This window comes from Chiloscyllium plagiosum, unplaced genomic scaffold (genome assembly GCF_037043375.1).
Source record: "Chiloscyllium plagiosum isolate Xiang-an unplaced genomic scaffold, Cpla_swu_hap1 HiC_scaffold_30, whole genome shotgun sequence".
Classification (NCBI taxonomy): Eukaryota; Metazoa; Chordata; class Chondrichthyes; order Orectolobiformes; family Hemiscylliidae; genus Chiloscyllium; species Chiloscyllium plagiosum.
Genome location: NW_028270168.1, coordinates 30,578,971 through 30,599,216, shown reverse-complemented (window position 1 = coordinate 30,599,216; position 20,246 = coordinate 30,578,971). Strand labels below are relative to the sequence as shown.

General features: G+C 40.7%; 1 protein-coding gene across 3 annotated transcripts in view; it reads right to left on the bottom strand.

The window, feature by feature from the left end:
* Window positions 1-20,246, bottom strand: part of LOC122563674 (protein argonaute-3) — a 141,326-nt gene that overhangs the window by 49,952 nt on the left and 71,128 nt on the right. For all 3 annotated transcript variants that reach the window (XM_087976855.1, XM_043717724.2, XM_087976856.1), the window contains one exon: window positions 13,193-13,329. In XM_087976855.1, the coding sequence (XP_087832981.1) occupies window positions 13,193-13,329 (137 nt within the window). The remainder of the gene's footprint in view (window positions 1-13,192; window positions 13,330-20,246) is intronic.

Here is a 20,246-nt window from a genome sequence, read left to right as displayed (position 1 = left end):
GCATTTGTCACCTACCCTTCTAAGTGGTCCAATTTGTAAATTTGGAAGATGCCGTTGAAGCAGCCTGGTGAAATACTATTATGCATCTTGTAGATGATCAACTGCTACCATTATACACTGGTGGTAAGAGGAGTTAATGGTGAAGGTGGTGCATGGGGTCCCAATCAAATAGTCATGGACAGTGTTGAGCTGCTTGCGGGTTGTTGCAGCTGCATTCATCTGGCAAGTGGAAAATACTGATTTGTGCCCTGTCGATGGTGGGCTGGCACAGGAACATAGGAAGTGAATTACTTGCTGCAGAATTCAGAATCCCTGACCTGTTCTTGTAGGCACAGAATTTATATAGCTGGTCCAGTTTCTGGTCAATGATAGTACACAACTGATGATGGACATGTAAGTCTACAGTCAGAGCACATTCTGTGTCCATGCCACCCTCTGTGCTTCCTCCAAGTCGTGTTTAGCAGAGAGGAGTACTGATTCATTAATTGAAGGGGGAGGGGGTAGTTTGCAATCAGCAGGAGGTTTCTTTGACTATACTTGACTTGATGCCATAAGACTTCACGGTGATTGGAATCAATGTTGAGGACTTCTAGGGTAACTCCTACCTAATTGCATACCTCTGAGTTGCCACCTCTGGTGGGTCTGTCTTGCTTATGCAACAAGATGGAACCAGGATAGTAATGGTGGTATACAGCATGTTTCTCCAAATTCAAGTTCCAAACTAGAAATACTCTGCAATAACACCAACTACATTTGAACAAGAGAATTCTACTGTCAAGACAATGGATAATACATGTTCAAATTGCAAGTGTTGAACATCAATAAAGTCCTTCATTTAAGCAAATTAACTGACTTTTAAGGTGAACAGTTTTAATAAACAGCATTAGATCATCTTTAAGATCTGGAAATTTTTTGGTCATGAATAATTTCTATTGATATAAAGTGTACAGCAGTTGAAAAGCTGCTGTGTAATATTAATGGGAAACAGATTAGTTTTATTTAGTTGTACCATGTCCCCTGTACACGAACAGGTTGCAGTTTAAACAAAAGTCTTTGAATTCAGTATGTAGTTTTGATTGACATTCATTTGTCTATTATTGTGGATAATAAAAATCCTGAAGCAGTAACCAAAGATGTATCATAGCTTAGATTCCATCCTTAAAGGACTCAACACTAAATTGAAACAGGTGAATGAATTATTCATTGTTTTGATAATTCTTGTTTTGTGCATTATGGCATTCATCTTTAGCTACATAACAGTAAACTTACTTCAAAGATGCTGCAACAAAATTACTTTGAGATGTTTCTGTGAACACAAGACACTCGAGAGATGCAAGTCTCCTGAGTTCTGAAGAAAGGTCACTGGACTCAAAATCTTAACTCCAAATTCTCTCCAGATGCTGCCAGACATGCTGAGATTTTCCAGCAATTTCTATTTTGTTTTGGATTTCTGGCATCTGCAGTTTTTCCATTTCTTTGCAAGTCTCTTTATCATAATGGCTCTCAAATGACCATTTGCCCGAAGAATGTAATTGTAAAATAAATCTGAATGGCCACTGATGACCCCCATCTAACAGAATTTGCATTATCTGTAAATCGTGTGTACCTTACAGTTCAGCCACTAACCATTATACAGTCCTGGTGTGGTTGGGAAGGAGGGATATTATGAAATATTCTGAAATAAGTCTAGCCACAGTTGCTGGAGATTAATACCTATCTTTTGAGTGGGATTGTTAGCAAATTTCCAGCATTACAAACATCTTGATAAGGAAATCATACCAAATAATGTGGAATAAACCCACAAGTCAGAGATGAACGATCTCTCATCTACTCAACTTGCAAAAATACCACATTTCAATAAATCCTGCCATTAATACACATAATCCAATTTGAATACCAAGAGGAATAGTTTATCTGTGAAACTCTCAAGCAAAGCATTGTCATTGATTTACAGAGTTCAAACTTGACTCAAACCTTTTACAACATAGAATGGTACAGCACAGGAACAGGCCCTACGGCCCACCTTGTGTGCGCCAACCGTGATGTCATTCTAAACTAATTCCATCTACTGGCACATGGGTTGCATTCCTCTATTCCTTGCTTGTTCACGTGTCTGTCTAAATGCCTCAAACTTTGCTATTGTTTCAATACCTCCCTACTACCTCCCTGGCAGCACGTTTCGGGCACCTACTATTCACTTCTTTAAAAACCTCCTCCCTCTCACTTTAAACCTATGCCCCCTAGTATTTGACGTTTCTAACATAGCAAAACAAAACTAAATATTCATCCTATCCATGCCTCTCAATTTTTTATACTTCTATCAGTTCGCCCTTCAACCTCTGACACTCTAGTGAAAACCACCCAAGTTTGTCCAATTTCTCCCTATAGCAAACACACTCCATTCTAAGCAATATATTGGTAAACCGCTTTTGCACCATCTCCAAAATCTCCACATCCTTTCAATAGTGGGTCATACAATCCTCCAAATATAGCCCAACTAAAATTTCACAAAGCTGCAACATGACTTGCCAACTTTTATATTCAATACAACAACAGATGAAGGGAAGCATGCAAAGTGCCTTCTTTACCACCATATCCACTTGCATTGCCACTTTCAGGGTGCTATGGATTTGCAACCCAAGTTTCTGTGCATCAATGCTCCTAAGGGTCCTACCATTTACTGTATATTTTCCTGTTGCATTTGACCTCCCAAAATGCATCAACTCACACTTGCCTGGATTAAATTCCATCTGCCATTTCTCCTCCCAGCTTTCCCAGGGATCTATATCCTGCTTTATCCTTCGATGACCTCACTCTCCACACCTCCTCCAATTTTTGAGTTGTCTGCAAACTTGCTAACCACCTATGTTTTTATCCAAATCATTTATATAAATTCCAACTATTGTTCCAGCATTGATCCTTGCAAAATACCACTGTTCAGAGACTTCCAACCATAAAAACAATTCTCAGTCTTCTACAACCAAGCCAATTCTATATGCAGCTTACCAATTCACCATTGATCCCTTGTGACTTATTCTCCTGGACCAGCCTACCATGATGGACTTTGTCAAATATTTTAGTAAAGTCCACGCAGCCAACATCCACTATCCTATCCTCATTAATTAACTGCACCACTTCCTTGAAAAACCCAATCTAATTTGTGAGCCAAGACCTCCTCAGACAAAGTCATGCTGACTATCCCTAATATGTCCACTCTTGTAATTGCAAGTAAATCCTGTCCCTAAGAATCTTCTCCAATAATCGCCCTACCACTTATGTAAGGCTTATCAGCCTACAATTTCCTGGATTCTTCCCACTGCTCTTCTTAAACAAAGGAACTCATTGGCTTTTCTCCAGAGTTCTGGAACCTTGCCTGTGGCGAAAGAATATACAAAGAATGCTGTTAAGGGCCTAGCAATCTCCTCCCTCAGTATCCAGAGACAGATCCCATCAGGTCAGGGGACTTGACTACCTTAATATTTTTCAAAACACTGGTGTCCCCAACTAAAACTTCAATCACCTGACCAAGACAATCTGCATGACAAAATCTAGCACAGCCCCTTGCCTAGTTGGACCACCTACATATATTTTTTCAAGAAACCCTCCTGGTTGCACCTAATAAATTCTGCTCCATGTAAGTCCCAGTCTATATTGGGGAAGTTAAAATCATCCATTACAACAATCCTTTTGTTTTTACATCTTTCCATGATACACCTACATATCTGCTCCTCCATCTCCCAATAGCTATTGGGAGGACTATAGTATAGGCTCCATCACTTCAATGGCACCATTCTTATTCTCACATTCTACTCTGTATGTTCTCTCTTGTCAAGGCCTCCAAGATGTCCTCCTTAATTAGTAATACAATTCCTTCACCTTTCTTATATCCCTCTCTATTATGCCTGGAACATGAGCTACCATACTTCCCTTCTCTCAATCAGGTTCCTCTAATAGAATCAACACCATACATCCTGGATTAGTGCATGGAACTAAGCTCATCTGCCTTATCTGTTTGCACTTAAATAAATACAATTCAGACCGCCAGTCCCAAGGTGTTTGTTAACCTAGCCCTGACTGTGCCTCCTATTAGACTTACTTGACTTAACCTCTACCTACTCCGCAACCATGACACATGCTGACCTACTGCTCTGGTTCTTACCCCCTGCTAAACTAGTTTAAACCCTCCCAAGTGGCACTTGCAAATCCCCTAACATTTTTGATCCATTACTGCTGAGAAAATTACTAATTCCAGGAACCGGCCCCATGCAGAACTCTCAAATTGCATAGATTTTCTATATACTGCAATTGATCATCATAATTTGTTTCAGAAAGCAGTTTCGGTTGCCACACTACCAGAAGGACATAAAAGCTTTGGAGAGGGCCCTTAGAAGGTTTACCAGGATGTTGCCTGGTCTGGGGGATTTAGTTGAGGAAATATTGCTCCCCAGGGTGGAAAGGTAAAAGACGGCATAGGTTCAAGGTGAAAGGGAGGAAGTTTAAGGGAGATGTGTGGGGAAAATTTTTCTTATGGGGGCAGTGGTTACCTGGAACGCACTACCAGTGGAGGTGGTGAAGCAGGCACATTAGCAACATTTAAGGTGAATCTTGATAGACACATGAAAGGGAAGCGAACAGAGGGATAGAAACAACTTAATTTTAACACAGCTCTTTTTATAAGATATGTTTATTCTATTTTCAATTTCTCAAGAAGACTGTCAAAAAATGAATGAGCAAAACACTCCCAACACTGAAAATCAAGAATGAAATCTGAAATAATGAAATGTCAAATAGCTGAACTGAATTGGAAAAACCACAACTGAATTTGTCATAACCACAGAAACATTCCATTTGAATGAGTCACACTTTCAACCTTCCTCTTCGAAACCACTGACGTTTTGCTCACACCCACATCAGCTGATTATCATAATAGTAAGACAGATGCATACAGTATAATAACTGAAGTAAACCTGTTTCTGTAAGAAATGCAATTTTATAACTAGATGCATTGCAGTACAGAGGTGGCCTTTTCTCAAATGGGAGGAAAAGGCTAAAATGAAACCCAAATATGTCAATAACTGGATAGAGGTCAGATATCACATGTAGATATGTATAAATATAACAAGCTACCTTTCCTTTATGGCCAGTTAAATGATCACAGATGTTACATAGTAAATCATGTGATGCATGACCACACAACAAATCACCTTATTTGATTTGTGAATTTGACAATTGCTGTCCACTATGACAAACTGGGTTGGACACAGTTTAAAATTTGTTTAAAGAACACCTCAGGTAGAACAGCAAATGCACTGCAGCATAGCAAAACACTTTGACTCACAATGACATTTCAATTCTTCAAAATTTACATTACTGAAAGACTGCAGGATTGTGCATTTCATACCCTGATCTCACCAGGAACCATTTTTACAATCAAGTTCAAAAAAACTGGAAAGTAAGCGCTGACATAACATGCACAGTTGCTGACTTCATCTGTTTCACCACCTCAAGTTTGCATATTAAAGCTACTGGCATTCACATTTTTAAAAAGTATAAATATGTCAATGAGAAGCCCACAATAAACTAATGTTAAAATGCTGAATGACTAGTGTCATTTGTAAAAATTCATTCTTGGTATATGGGTGTTTATTGCTAATCCCTAGTTGCCACAATTAAAGGTTTGGCATTGTTAGTTCAAGAGCAAAATTGATTCTGTTTTCAGAGAATATGTTATGTACTTAGTAATAACCTCGTGATAGTGAAATTTCTTTACATCATAATTTGATGGCATGGTTTTTGCTATCAGTGGTTTCACTGAGTCATTCAAGCATCTGAAAATTTTTTCAATGAAATCATACAACTGTTCATACAAACTAGACATATAATTTGAAAAATCTATGAATCAAATGCAGTAACCGCTCTCTGGGTCAAAAAGTGCTCTACAGATTCCCACTTTTAAAAAAAACTTAAATTCCCACTTATGTCAAGCTTCAAAACTATTTGCACAAAAATTAAATTAGTTCTGAAGCCATACGAGCATAATTTTTTGTGCAAGTAGTTTTGAAGCCTGACATAATTCAAAACTTCTCTATTCTGCTGTCTTTGTCAGTAGGAATTTGTAGATAATTATTTAATTGATCCTGAAGAAAAGGTCAATGCATTCGATTAAAGAGTTTCATGCTATCTCTTAATCAGAATGCTAACTGGCTAGCAGGGGAACATATAGGTGGCAGTGTTCTTATCTACTTGAAGCCTGTGACCTTCTGACTAGTAGTAGAGGTTGTGTTTTGGAAGGGCTGTCAAATACAACTTGGTGAATTTCTACATTGCCTCTTGAACACAACATATACTAAAGGTGGTGGTGGGAATGAATGCTCAAGGAAACAAATGGTATATCAAATAAACAGGCTGATTTGTCAAGTCTCCTGAGTGTTCTTGGAACTGTATTCATCATGGCAAATGGAAAGTATTCCATCACAGACTCTAGTTGGGCCTTATGGATGGTTGGGAATGACGATGGCTTTGGGGAAATCAGGAGGACAGAACATCTCTTCCACCACCAAAAAAAGACCAAACGGCCATTCAGTTTATGCCAGCTCTCTGCCGAGAAATTCAGTCAGTCAGTCCTCATTTCCTGGCTTGATCCCTGTAGTTCTGAAAGCTTATTTCATTGAAAGCACCCTTTTAATTTACTTTCAGAATATTGGTCATATCTCCTTCCACTATGCCCATGGAACAGTGAATTCCAGGTCTTCATCATTGCCCTTGCATGTCTTGCTCAATATCTCAAATCTGTGTAGCCTAGTATTTGTACCATCAGCTAACATGCAGATGCTTTGGTAAACCTTATCCAAGCCCAAGCCCATCAAGATCTTGCAGATTTCTATCAAATGTGCAAACAATCTCAAATCCAAGAATCCCAGTTTCTCCAATCTAAAGTGATAGCTAAAACCCTTTACCCCAGAACCATTTTGGTAAATTCTCTCAAAGACACTCACATTCTTCGTAAAATATGGTGACTAGAATTGGACTAAATATTCCAGTTAATGCCTGACAAAAAATTCAGCACAACTGCCTAAAATACCTCAAAATAAATGTGAGGTAGTTTGGAAATGTGCTGCATTTTGGGAAGGCACATCACAGTAGGACCTATACACATAATGGCAAGGCTTTGGGGAGTGTTGCTGGACAATTTCACAGTGCAGTTTCACAGTTCCTTGACAATGGAGTTATAGATAGATAGGATAGTGAAGTTGCCATTTTGTATGCTTTCTTTTATTGGGCAGAGCATTGAGTATAGGAGTTGGGAGGTCATGTTACAGCTATACAGAACATTGGTTAGGCCACTTTTGCAATACTGTCCAATTTTGGTATCCCTCCTATTGGAAGGATGTTGTGAAGCTTGAAAGGGTTCGGAAAAGATTTACAAGGATGTTGCCAGGCTTGGAGGATTTGACCTATAGGAAGAGGCTGAGGCTATTTTCCTTAGAGTGTCGGAGGCTAGAGGTTCATAAAACCATGAGGGGCGTGGATAGGGTATAGACAAGGTTCTTTACCCTAGGGTGGAGGAGTTCAGAACTAGAGGGCATAGGTTTAGGGTGAGAAGGGAAAGATTTAAAAGGGATCAAAAGGGCAACATTTTCACACAAAGGGTGGTGCGTGTATGGAATGAGCTTCCAGAGGAAGTGGTGGAGGCTGGTAAAATTGCAGCATTTAAAATGCAACTGGATGGATATATGAATACGAAGAGTTTAGCAGGATATGGGCCAAGTACTGGCAAATGGGACTGGGTTAATTTAGGATATTTAATTTAGGCATGGATGAGTTGGACTGAAGGGTCTGTTTCCGTGCTGTACATCTAACTCTATACCTGCCCTATTTTCATCTTTAATACTTTGATTTATGAAGGCCAAGATCTCATATGATTTGTTATTTAATTACTCTCTCAATATGCCTTGCTATATGTTCACAAAACAAGGCACACATACTCTCCAGACCCTTTGTACTGGCATATTTTGGAACTATCCCATTAAGTTGATATTGTCTCTCCGTATTCCTGCTGTCAAAATGCAACACCTCACATTCTTTTGAATTAAATTCCATCTGTCACTTAATTTGCCTAGCTTTGTCCTGTTGAGGCGATTAAAATCATCCTCATATTCAGCCCCAAGTTTGATACTATCAGCAGATTTTGAAATTTATTCTGTATTCCAAAATTCAAACCATTTACATTTGGTGAAAAGAACTCGAGAACAGCATTATCACTAAATATTTATTTGGCTAGTCTACTTAAATATCTCATTTAAAAAAAATGGTGATCTCTGCCCCTCCCCTTGCTGGTGGAGGATTCAGTATAATCCCACTTCAAGTCAAGAGGAGGCAGTTATACATTCTTGTTGGAGGTGATTATTACCTGGTACTTATGTAGCGTGAATGCTACTTGTCACTAATGGTCCCAAGTCTGAATGCTGTACAGGTCTTGCTGCTGTTATGTTCCCATTGAGACCAATAACTTTTTAACAAAAAGAAATTCAAACTTCCAGTTAATAGTCAAAAGGATAACATGTCAAGTTTTTTATTTTACTCTAAAATTAGACTAAAATCACTATTCGCAAAACACTATTTTGGGATGCAACTTCTAGTTTAAATCCCAAAACTGAACTTATCCCTCTTTCTTTCTAATACAACTGGCGAAGTCCACTTTATGGATATAAGTCATAGTGCCATTTGAGGAGGATGGATGTTCAATTCTCGCAGGATCAAGAACAATCCTGAGCTTTTGATGGCTTACTTCTGATCTTTTCTTTTCCCAGGCTGGAAACTTTTAATTCCAGATTTTACGGTGCTAGATTTCCTGGTGATTTTTCTCTATAGCAAAAGCTAGGCAAATTTTCCAATTTAATTCATCACAAATTTTGTCTTTCCACTCTGAACATAAGGTCCCACTGGTGTTCCTGCACATGGATCCACAGTGCCTTACAGCCTCAGCTGTCCTCCCTTTCCTGAATTCCGTCAGACGAAACCACCTGTGATACTCAGATATTTTTAGGAAGCCTCTAGCCTGACCTTTACAATGTACCTTTCACTAGGAAAAGTGAATCACATGACTCATATCCCAATAGAAATGCTGATTAGCTGTTCTACAGATCCCTACCCTGGAATCAAATGAACAATTCAAGTTTAATTTTTTTAACAATCTGACATTTTTTGAACTCATGGAACTTTTCTATCTTCAAATGAGGATATCTTACACCTTCCTCCCTGTAAAACAATCTATGCATTCTTTTAAATATTTAACAGCCCTATCACCCAAACCTGCTGTTAAGACAACGTCATTGCAGATCACATGACTCAATTTCATTCTAAATTTAAATACATAAATCTGGTGATAATGTCACAGGGCTAGTAATCCAGAGAATCAGGATAATGCTCTAGAGACACTATTATATTATGGCATTGTAAATTCAATTAACAAATCTGGAATTTGATGCTTGTCTCAGCTATGGTGACCACAAAATTATTATTGTAAAAATTCACCTGTTTGATTCATACCCGTTCGAGAAGGAAATCTGCCACCAATATCGAGCCTTGCCTAAATGTGACTCTAGACCCACAGCAATGTCTCAACTACAGTCTGAAAATGATTAGCTAGCCACTTAGTTCCAGTGAAATTAGGGGTGGGCAATGAAAGCTAGTCTTGCCAAAGGTGACCAGGAAAAGATAAAAAAGACAAAACTGTACACTGTGTGCTAACACAATCTGCTTTATCTGAACAGTCACAAGTTGAACTGAACATACTGCAATCATCCACTTCTGACCTTATGGTAGTGGGAAGATGATTGATGGCACAGTTAAGATGATTGAGCAGAGGGCTTGAGAAACTCCTGGAGTGATGGTTTACACTGAGAAGATTAATCCCCACCTCCTTTATTCTTGGTGGATAGTTTCCCTGATTCCTGTTGACGTGAATTTACTAGGACTCCATGATCACATTTGGGCAAATGCTACCTTAATCATAAGGACCTTTCTTGTTCAGCTCTTTTGGCCATGTTAAGACCAGGGCTGCAATGAAATCTGGGGCCATGTGCTCAAGAGGACCACTTAATATCACTATCAACAACTTTGTGTTGATGACAGAGTAGGTAGATGGGATGGATTGGGTGGTTTGCCCTGTTTCTTTTTGAAGTAGATCTTGACCTGATCTTGCACCATTAGTCCAAAGATATATGTGACCACTAATAGTACAGACAAAACTAAAATAAACAGAGGTAAAGAATGAAGGCCTATCTAAATGCTTGAGACTCATTAGCATAAATTAATTGAGGATTAAATGTTCAATGCCAGCAGCAACAAATCTCCAATACATTCTTAAACTGCAAACCTTAGAGCTCTAATGGTGCAGAGGTGATTCCCATATCCGAGCCCAGAGCCTACCGTGGTTCAAGTCCTACATGTTCCAGAGGTGTGTAAATAACATCTCTAAGAGGTTGATTAAGAACTATATAACCTGCAAACTTTCTAAAGATTGTCTATATGCTTGATTCTTCAAATTGGTAATGAGGCTAGATCTAAAATACAATTTGGAATGATTGTATACAAGAAAAATCACTTTAGTCTCTCTGCTCAGATTACATTAACTTGAAGTTGTCCATATGTCAAGACAATAATGTTATTAATGCTAAATTACTTGAATCTGCATAGCATCTTACCTCAACGCAAAGATAAGAGGGGGGTTAAAATGCTCATTATTAGCAGATCTGAACGCATGGGTGGATGCCTAAGCTCTTCCGCAACTTATTTTAATTCCTTACACTATTTATATTACAAAATACAGTGAGTACTGTAGTAAGTGTACTCAAAAAGTTTAAGCGACACATAAGTTTAATTAAAACTACTTAATAGTGTCAAATGCTATCTGCAGAAATCAGAAATTTAATTTTGCACTTAGCTTCATGAGAAAAAAAAGCCCAGTTGAAGAACGAAAGCCTTGATAAATTGAACAGTTACAGTAATTACTATACTTTTAATTATCAAATATTGTCCAAGTTTCTTGATCACACATCTGAAGAAAACAATACTTTTATTTGATGGACTACTGTTTTTCACCATAATTCACCAAATTTAATTTCTTAATTCCCAAGAAATTAAGAGCAAACACATCATTCTTTCGTAATCACGAATGTAAGAAAATAATAAGATAAGGAGCAGAATTAGGCCATTTAGCACTTGAGGTCATTTTGCCGTTCAGTAAGATCATGGTAGATTTGATTGTGGCCTTTACTACATTTTCCTGTTTTGTTTAGTATTCTTTTGTTCAGTATTCCCAGGATACTACCAGTGCTGATGAGGCCATTGTTTAGTACCGCTCCTATTTGTCCTTGAGAAGGCAGTTGCTCCCTCTTGTTGGCTTCCTCAACACTTGCCAGACCCAGACTAGCAACTCCATCCTTTAGGACTCAGCTAGTTTAGTTTGTTGTCTGTTCTTGAGCCACCCTTGTTGATGGACATTAGCCTACCTACAGAATATTTTGTGTCTTTTCTAATTAGCGCTTCTTCCGAGGAACGTGCACGATTGGGGGTTGAGGTGTTGGCAGAGGTTTCCTTGTCCATGTTGAATGTACCGCCACATGACTTTGTGGGACCTACAGTCAATGTTGAGCAAGAATCATAGAATTATAGAATCCCTACAATGTGAAAACAGGCCCTTTGGCCCAACAAGTCCACACCGAAACTCTAAAGAGTAACCCACCCAGACCCATTCCCGAACTTATTACTCTACATTTAACTCTAACTAATGCACTTTATCTACACATCCCTGAACACTATGGGCAAGTTAGCATGGCCAATTCACCTAACCTGCACCTGGATTGTGGGAGGAAACCGGAGCACCTGGAGGAAACCCACGTAGACAACGTGCAAACTCCACACAGACAATTGCCAGAGGCTGGAATCGAACCCGGGTTTCTGGCATTGAGGCAGCAGTGTTAAGCATTTCCAGCAAAACTCCCAACTGACTATATACCACTTGCCACCACTGTTGATGTTTGTCATTTTCACAAAATTATATCTTAGACTTCGTAACAGTTTGATACGACTGAATGGCTTACTTGGTCACTTCAGAAGGCAGATAAGATTGTTCCATCACATTGTTATGGTTCTGGAGTCAGGCCAGAATGGCATATTTCATTCTGCAAAGGGTTTTTAGTGAACCAGATGGGTTTTTTTTGTAAATCAGAAAGAGTTATATGGTCACCATGAAATTGTAAGTAGCATCATACTACACTAGCTTCTTAATTCATATTTCACCATCTGCCATATTGTGATTCAAATCATATTCTAGAATATTAAAAAAAAATCTTCAGAAGAGTTTTATCAGACTTGAAAAGTTAACCTTGTTTCTCTCTTCACAAATGCTGCCAGATCCAACTTCCTCCAGCATTTTCTGTACCTGTTACAGATTTCCAGTATCCATAGTATTTTGCTTTCATCCCCAAAATATTAAACTGAAGTTGTGGATTACTAGCCCATTACCACTACATTTCTAGATACTAGTTACAGCACTACCCAGTACTACATTACCACTATGCCACCATGTCCCTTGTAGCACTAGAAAAGATTTGAAAGAGAGGGAGAAGCAAGGCCACAAAGGGAATTCGCACAAGGATGAAAAATATTAAAATTGTGTTTTGGGGAAAACTTGCCAATCTAATTTAGTGAGAACAGAGATGATAGACAACCAAGATATGATACAGGATGAGATACAAGCAACAGAAATTTAGACGAGAAGTTTATGGAGGTAAGGGAAGTGGAGGTCATCCATAAAAAAGCAAATCAGGAATTGACAAAGCCGATATTGACAGTTTGTCATCAGATTATTTCTTTCTACCAAAGCTCGAAACGAGTCATGCAAGATCAGAAACCATTTAATAATAACTGGAACAATGATAGAAGATGGCTGCAATAGCACTTTATCTCCCCCCCCCCTTCTCCCTCAGAACCTTCTTTGTGTTGTCTTCAGCTTTCCCAGGAGTAGCAGGAATTATTGCTGTACCTTACCACAGCACAGTCTGTCAGAGCAATTATTCAACATTTTGTAAACACTTGGACTGTTCAGATAAATTTGAACACAAATGGGAAAACGGGAGTGAGTAAGATTTAAGTTGAAGAATGGAACATAACTAACGAATAAACTCACCATCTATGTTCAGCATCATTTTCCACATGGCTGGTCTGACAGATTGATGGAAACCAAACCAGACTTCTCTACCTCCACCCAATGGATGGTCATAACCTTCAGGTGCAGAGAAGAAAGAGCGGCCAACAGGGGTGTACCTGAAAAAAATTGCAGACCACAGATTATGTCAACATGCCTATGGTCCTATACACAACTTTTGAAACAATTCTACTTCTACAGTCAAGAGATTAACTTAAGTAGGAGGCCTTGCATGAATGAGGTCCTAAGTGCTCAGTTATGGAGCGTCAAGAGAATTCTTACTTTTCTCAGGTTAAGTACAGATGACCGTCAAAGTTGTAGCCAATATTTCCACCTCAAATACTGTGAATTCTAGGCATTCCAATATGGAGAATGGGAAAAAATTGTGGCTGTAAGAGCTGTTCCTTTTTTTGAGGTATTTTTAATGTTGGAGCTGATTTTCTCAAATTCTAGGAGCAGTAACTACTGTTTTACAAGCTGGTGCATTGTTTTGGAACTTTGGTTTTAAAAAAGATCAAACAATGGCCTTTTAAAAAGGAGGAAGACAGACAAAGGCAGTGAACATATGGAAAGTGATTCAAATGGAGAAAGAAACTAACACTGCTGCCTAACCCAGAAGTAAGCTACACAGCTGTTGCCTTTGCTGTCTGGTTTCAGTAACTCTGGACACCAGAGTTCGTTCTGAGTTTTTATTTGATTATATGTTGTTATTGAGATCTGTCTTTTGATTAAACTTGATTGTACAAAGCTAGCCTGCAGCAGTGTTTTTACAGCAGCAAAATGTGCTATTTTCTGGGTCTATAGATTGTTAAGGTGCTAAAATGGCCTTCAGCAGAGTGATGCATTCTTCCTGATGGGTATAGGAGATTAGGGAGTTTCCATGTTACTGATGATTATGTCTACAGGAAGTGTGCTTGGTTAGAGGCAATGAGAAATTTGCAGGAGCTAGTGGCTGTGATGAATGACAGCTGCAGGGCAAGAGATAAACTGCAGATTCAGTCAAGTAGATGGGTGTCCTCCAGAAAAGGTAGGAGACGGAGGCGAGAAGTGCAGGAGTCTCCTGTGGTTATCCACATCTCAAACAAGTATGCTGGTTTGGAAAATGTAGGGGGTGATGGACTCTCAGGGGAATGTAGCACCGACAGCCAGGTTTCTGGTAACCAGACCAGCTCTAACACAATGCCAGGTTCCAAGCAATCGATTGTGACAGGGGACTCTTTAGTCAGAGGCACAGACCGATGAGTCCACAGCTGACAGCGAATAATCAGAATGGTGTGTTGTCTCCCTGGAGCCAGGGTCAAGGATATTTCTGAGGGGTGGAATATTTTCAAAGGGGAGAGGGAGCAGCAGGAGGCTGTTGTACACATTGGAACTAACAATAAAGGAAAAGAAAAGGACGAGATTCTAAGGACAGAATATAGGAAGTTAGGTAGAAATTTAAACAATAGGTCTTAGAGTGTAGTAATATCTGGATTACCCCCAACGTCACAAGCTAGTGAGAATAGGAATAGGAGGATAGACGTGAATGCGTGGCGGAGGAGCTGGTGCAGGGGAGGAGGATTCACGTCTTTTGGATCATTGGAATGTCTTCTGGAGTGAAGGTTATCTATATAAGAAGGACAGATTGCCCTGGGGCGGTTGGAGGATGGTGAGACCTTGGGAGATTGTGAGGAAAGAGATCAGTGTGAGACTAGTACAGTTAACAAAATGATTAAGTCAAGCAGACAGGGCAGGCAGGAACAAAGAGAACAAGGTAGGACTGATTAATTTTACAGCATTTATTTCAATACAAGAGGCCTAACAGGGAAGGCAGATGAACTTTGGGCTTGGTTGGGAACATGGGACTGGGATATCATAGCAATTATGGAGATGTGGCTTAGGGATAGGCAGGATAGGCAGCTTAAATGTTCCAGCAACAGATGCTATAAGAAGGATCAAAAATGGGGCAAAAAAGTAGAAATGGAGTGGTTGACTCGGCTTAACGTTGCAGCTGTACTTAGGGAGGATATTCCTGGGAATACGTCCAAGGAAGTTATTTGGTGGAAATGAGAAATAAGAAAAGGGATTACCACCTGATTGGGATTGTACTGATTAGGGATAGTCAACATGGCTTCGTGCGTGGGAAATCGTGTCTCACTAACTGGAGTTTTTTTGAAGAAGTAACAAAGAGAATTGATGAGGGCAGAGTGGTGAACATGATATTTATGGACCTCAGAAGGGCATTCAACAAGGTTCCTATGGTGGAGTGGTTAGCAAGATTAGATCTCATGGAACAGAGGGAAAACTAGCTATTTGGATACAGAACTGGCTCAAAGGTAAAAGACAAAAGGTGGTGGTGGACAGTTGCTTTTCAGACTGGAGGCCTGTGACCAGTAGACTGCCACAAGGACTGGTACTGGGTCCACTGCTTTTTTGTCATTTATATAAATGATTTGGATGTGAACATGGGAGGTATGGTTAAGTAAGTTTGCAGATAGTATCAAAATTGGAGGTTACCTCAGAGTACAATGGGATCTCGATCAGATGGGCCAATGGGCCAAGGAATGGCAGATGAAGTTTAATTTAGATAAAAGTAAGCTGCTTGGAAAGGCAACTCAGGACAGGACTCATACACTTTATGGCAAGGTCCTGGGGAGTGATGTTGAAGAGACCTTGGAGTACAGGTTCACAGTTCCTTGAAAGTGGAACCACTGGTAGATAGGATAGTGAAGGCGCGTGTGGTATGCTTGCCTTTCTTGGTTAATGCATTGAGTATAGGAGTTGGGACATCATGTTGTGGCTGTACAGGACATTATGTTGTGGCTGTACAGGACATTGGTTAGGCCACTTTTGGAATACGGTGTGCAATTCTGGTCACCTTGATATAGAAAGATGTTGTGAAACTTGAAAGGATTCAGAAAAGATTTTCAAGGATGTTGCCAGGGTTGGTGGGTTTGAGTACAGGGAGAGGCTGAATAGAGTGGGGCTATTTTGCCTGGAGCGTCAGAGGCTGAGGGATGACTTCATAGAAGTTTACAAAATCATGAGAGGCATGGATAGGATAAACAGACATCTTTTTTCCTCAGGGTGGGGGGGGGGGGGGGGGGGGGGGGGGGGGGGGGGAGGGGAAAGGGGAGTCCAAAGCTAGACAGCATTGGTTTAAGGTGAAAGGGGAAAATATTTAAAAAGGGACCAAGATGCAACTTTTTCACCCAAAGGGTGGTGCATGTATGGAATCAGCTACCGGGGAAGTAATGGAGACTGGTACAACGACAACATTTAAAAGGCATCTGCATGGGTATATGAATAGGAAGGGAGGGATATGGCCAAATGCTGGCAAATGAGACTAGATTTAGTGAGGATATCTGTTTGGCATGGACGAGTTGGACCAAAAGGTCTGTTTCCATGCTGTATGATTCCAGTAAAAACTGAACATCCATTTCACTGCTGTTCTAGCAGTTTTTGCAACCATGCAAAGAGAGAAGATTTTAAAATGATTTACTCCATGTGAGGAATTATAAACAATCCAGAAGATTAAAACTGACAATATGTTTGACTTAGTTAACAGTGGTTTTCTTTATTGCTAACCACAACACATCAACAGAATTGGGCAGTTATTAGTAATGGATTTACATATTTACATTATAGATTAGCTAATACTTGTCTTAGAAAAAAGGTAAATATCTGCACCGGTTTGGAACTTGGTGAATGACACTTCACAACACACTCTCAGGGATCTGTCTCGCAGATAACATGACAAAGATCAATGCATCAGACCGTCTCATCTAATTCCAAATGTTCTAGATAATGACTACCCTGGAGAGGTGATTTGATTGGCAATTGTGTCTGGGTGAAATAGAGCAGACGACATTTTGGAGATGGTTGGTGAGTAGCCACTGATTGGCTGGTGACTCTTTGACAGGTAATAATACAGACAGGTGCATTTGATCAAGAGTTATATTTGACTATATGTTCAGTGAATGAATCAGTCAGCAGGAAGATGAAGTTGGAACATTGGTTCTGTTGTCATGTTTCACCATATAAGAAGTAGATGATTATTTTAAGGATCGATTTTATGTCCAAAGACATTAAGGTTGTACTGTGCTTGTTGTTTGACATTGAAGTGAACAAGTATATTGTTGGAATTAATCCTGTTAAAATGCCTCAGCACATAACCAATATGCAGCACATATTCAATCCAGCAGACATGAAGAAACTAGCACTAGCATGTACCTCAAAAAATAAATCAAACAGTTTCAAGGGCTCTTTGCTCAGCTCAACTCCTGGGCAGAAAGACCAAATCTATGTCAAGGGTCAAGAAATCAGTAAATGTCCAGAATAGGTTGTAATTTTTGTTTCCCACACTAGCTGCATTTCTTCATCTTCTTTATTCTTTCATGTGATGAGTGTTTGTCACCCATCCCTATTTGCCCTAGAGTGACTTGCTAGGACATTTCAAATGGCATCTAAGAGTCAAGCCTTTAAGAGGAGAAAGTGAGGACTGCAGATGCTGGAGATCAGAGCTGAAAATGTGTTGCTGGAAAAGCGCAGGAGGTCAGGCAGCATCCAGGGAACAGGAGAATTGATGTTTTGGGCATAAGCCCTTCTTCAGGAATGAGGAAAGTTTGTCCAGCAGGCTAAGATAAAAGGTAGGGAGGAGGGACTTGGGGGAGGGGCGTCGGAAATGCGATAGGGGGAAAGAGCTCAAGGTGAGGGTGATAGGTCAGACTGGGGTGGGGGCGGAGAGGTCAGGAAGAAGATCGCAGGTTAGGAAGGCAGTGCTGAGTTCGAGGGATTTGACTGAGACAAGGTGGAGGGAGGGGAAATGAGGAAACTGGTGAAATCCGAGTTCATCCCTTGAGGTTGGAGGGTTCCTAGGCGGAAGATGAGGCGCTCTTCCTCCAACCGTCGGGTTGTTGTGGTCTGGCGATGGAGGAGTCCAAAGACCTGCATATCCTTGGTGGAGTGGGAGGGGGAATTGAAGTGTTGAGCCACAGGGTGGTTGGGTTGGTTGGTCCGGGTGTCCCAGAGGTGTTCTCTGAAACGCTCCGCAAGTAGCCGGCCTGTCTCCCCAATATAGAGGAGGCCACATCGGGTGCAGAGGATGCAATAGATGATGTGTGTGGAGGTGCAGGTGAATCTGTGGCGGATATGGAAGTTTCCTTTGGGGCCTTGGAGGGAGGTGAGGGAGGAGGTGTGGGCGCAAGTCTTGCACCTCTTGTGGTTGCAGGGGAAGGTGCCGTGAGTGGAGGTTGGGTTGGTGGGGGGTATGGATCTGACGAGGGAGTCACGGAGGGAGTGGTCATTACGGAATGCTGATAGGGGAGGGGAGGGAGATATATCCTTGGTGGTGGGGTCCGTTTGGAGGTGGTGGAAATGACGGCGGATGATGCGCTGTACATGGAGATTGGTGGGGTGGTAGGTGAGGACCAGTGGGGTTCTGTCCTGGTGGCAGTTGGAGGGGCAGGGCTCAAGGGCGGAGGAGCGGGAAGTGGAAGAGATGCTGTGGAGGGCATCGTCGACCACGTCGGGGGGGAAATTGCGGTCCTTGAAGAAGGAGGCCATCTGGGTTGTACGTTTTTGGAACTGGTCCTCCTGGGAGCAGATGCGGCGGAGTCGAAGGAATTGGGAGAATGGGATGGCGTTTTTATAAGGGGCAGGATGGGAGGAGGTGTAGTCCAGGTAGCTGTGGGAGTCGGTCAGTTTGTAGTAGATGTCCGTGTTGATTCGGTCGTCTGAGATAGAAATAGAAAGGTCGAGGAAGGGGAGGGAGGAATCTGAGACTGTCCAGGTGAATTTGAGGTCGGGGTGGAAGGTGTTGGTGAAGTGGATGAACTGTTCAACCTCCTCGTGGGAGCACGAGGCGGCGGCGATACAGTCATCGATGTAGCGGAGGAAAAGGTGGGGGGTGGGGCCAGTGTAGTTGCGGAAGATGGACTGTTCTACATATCCTACGAAGAGGCAGGCATAGCTGGGGCCCATGCGGGTGCCGATGGCTACTCCTTTCGTTTGGAGGAAGTGGGAGAATTGGAAAGAGAAGTTGTTCAGGGTGAGGACCAGTTCAGTCAGTCGAAGGAAGGTGTCAGTGGAAGGGTACTGGGAAGTCCCTCCTCTCTACCTCTTATCTTAGCCTGCTGGACAAACTTTCCTCATTCCTGAAGAAGGGCTTATGCCCGAAACGTCGATTCTCCTGTTCCCGGGATGCTGCCTGACCTGCTGCGCTTTTCCAGCAACACATTTTCAGCTCAAGCATTTAAAAGTCAACCATATTGGGGTTGCTCAAGTTGTGAGTTGGAAGTCACCAGATTGCAGATCAGTTAAGGACAGCAGGTAACAACCCCTAAAACAAAGTAGTGAACTGCATGGGTTTTCTAATGACAGTTGTGATTGACACCATTACTTCAGACTACCTTTATAACCCAAACTTCTTCATCAAATCAAAATTCTAACAGTTGTCACTGCTGTTTTGGTGGGATTCAAACCAATATCCCCAGAGGATTAGCCTGGGGGTCTGGATTACTAGTCCAGTGACATTACCACTACGCCACAATCTCCCCTCATCTTGCCTCCATTCAAAGACAAAGTAGGGCAGTTTTCAAACCATAACTGAATCTTAACAGCAAGGAGCCATGTAATTCTTTAGTCTAAAATGAATTTGAACCAAATATCATATGTAAAATTTGTATTCTGCACCAATAAATGGCACAATTCAATCTCCATTTGGTCACAATTTATGTTCTTTCATAAAGACAATATTACATAAATTTTAAATGTTGATATAGAACTCAATTATATAATTAAATTGAAATTAGATTTTAAAACATATCAAGTTACAGGAATAGTATAAATACTGAAATGATGCTCGTCAAATTTGATTATGATATCAAACAACTTTGAGAATACATATAACTCTGAGCATTGTAAGTATTTCTGCAAATTAACAACCAACGCTTGCTATTTTAAATTTCACAAACACTCTCAGGAGTTTATTTAAATGTTTAATGATAGCAAACATGAAAGAATTAGAATTTCTATGATGCAGATAGAAGCCATTCAG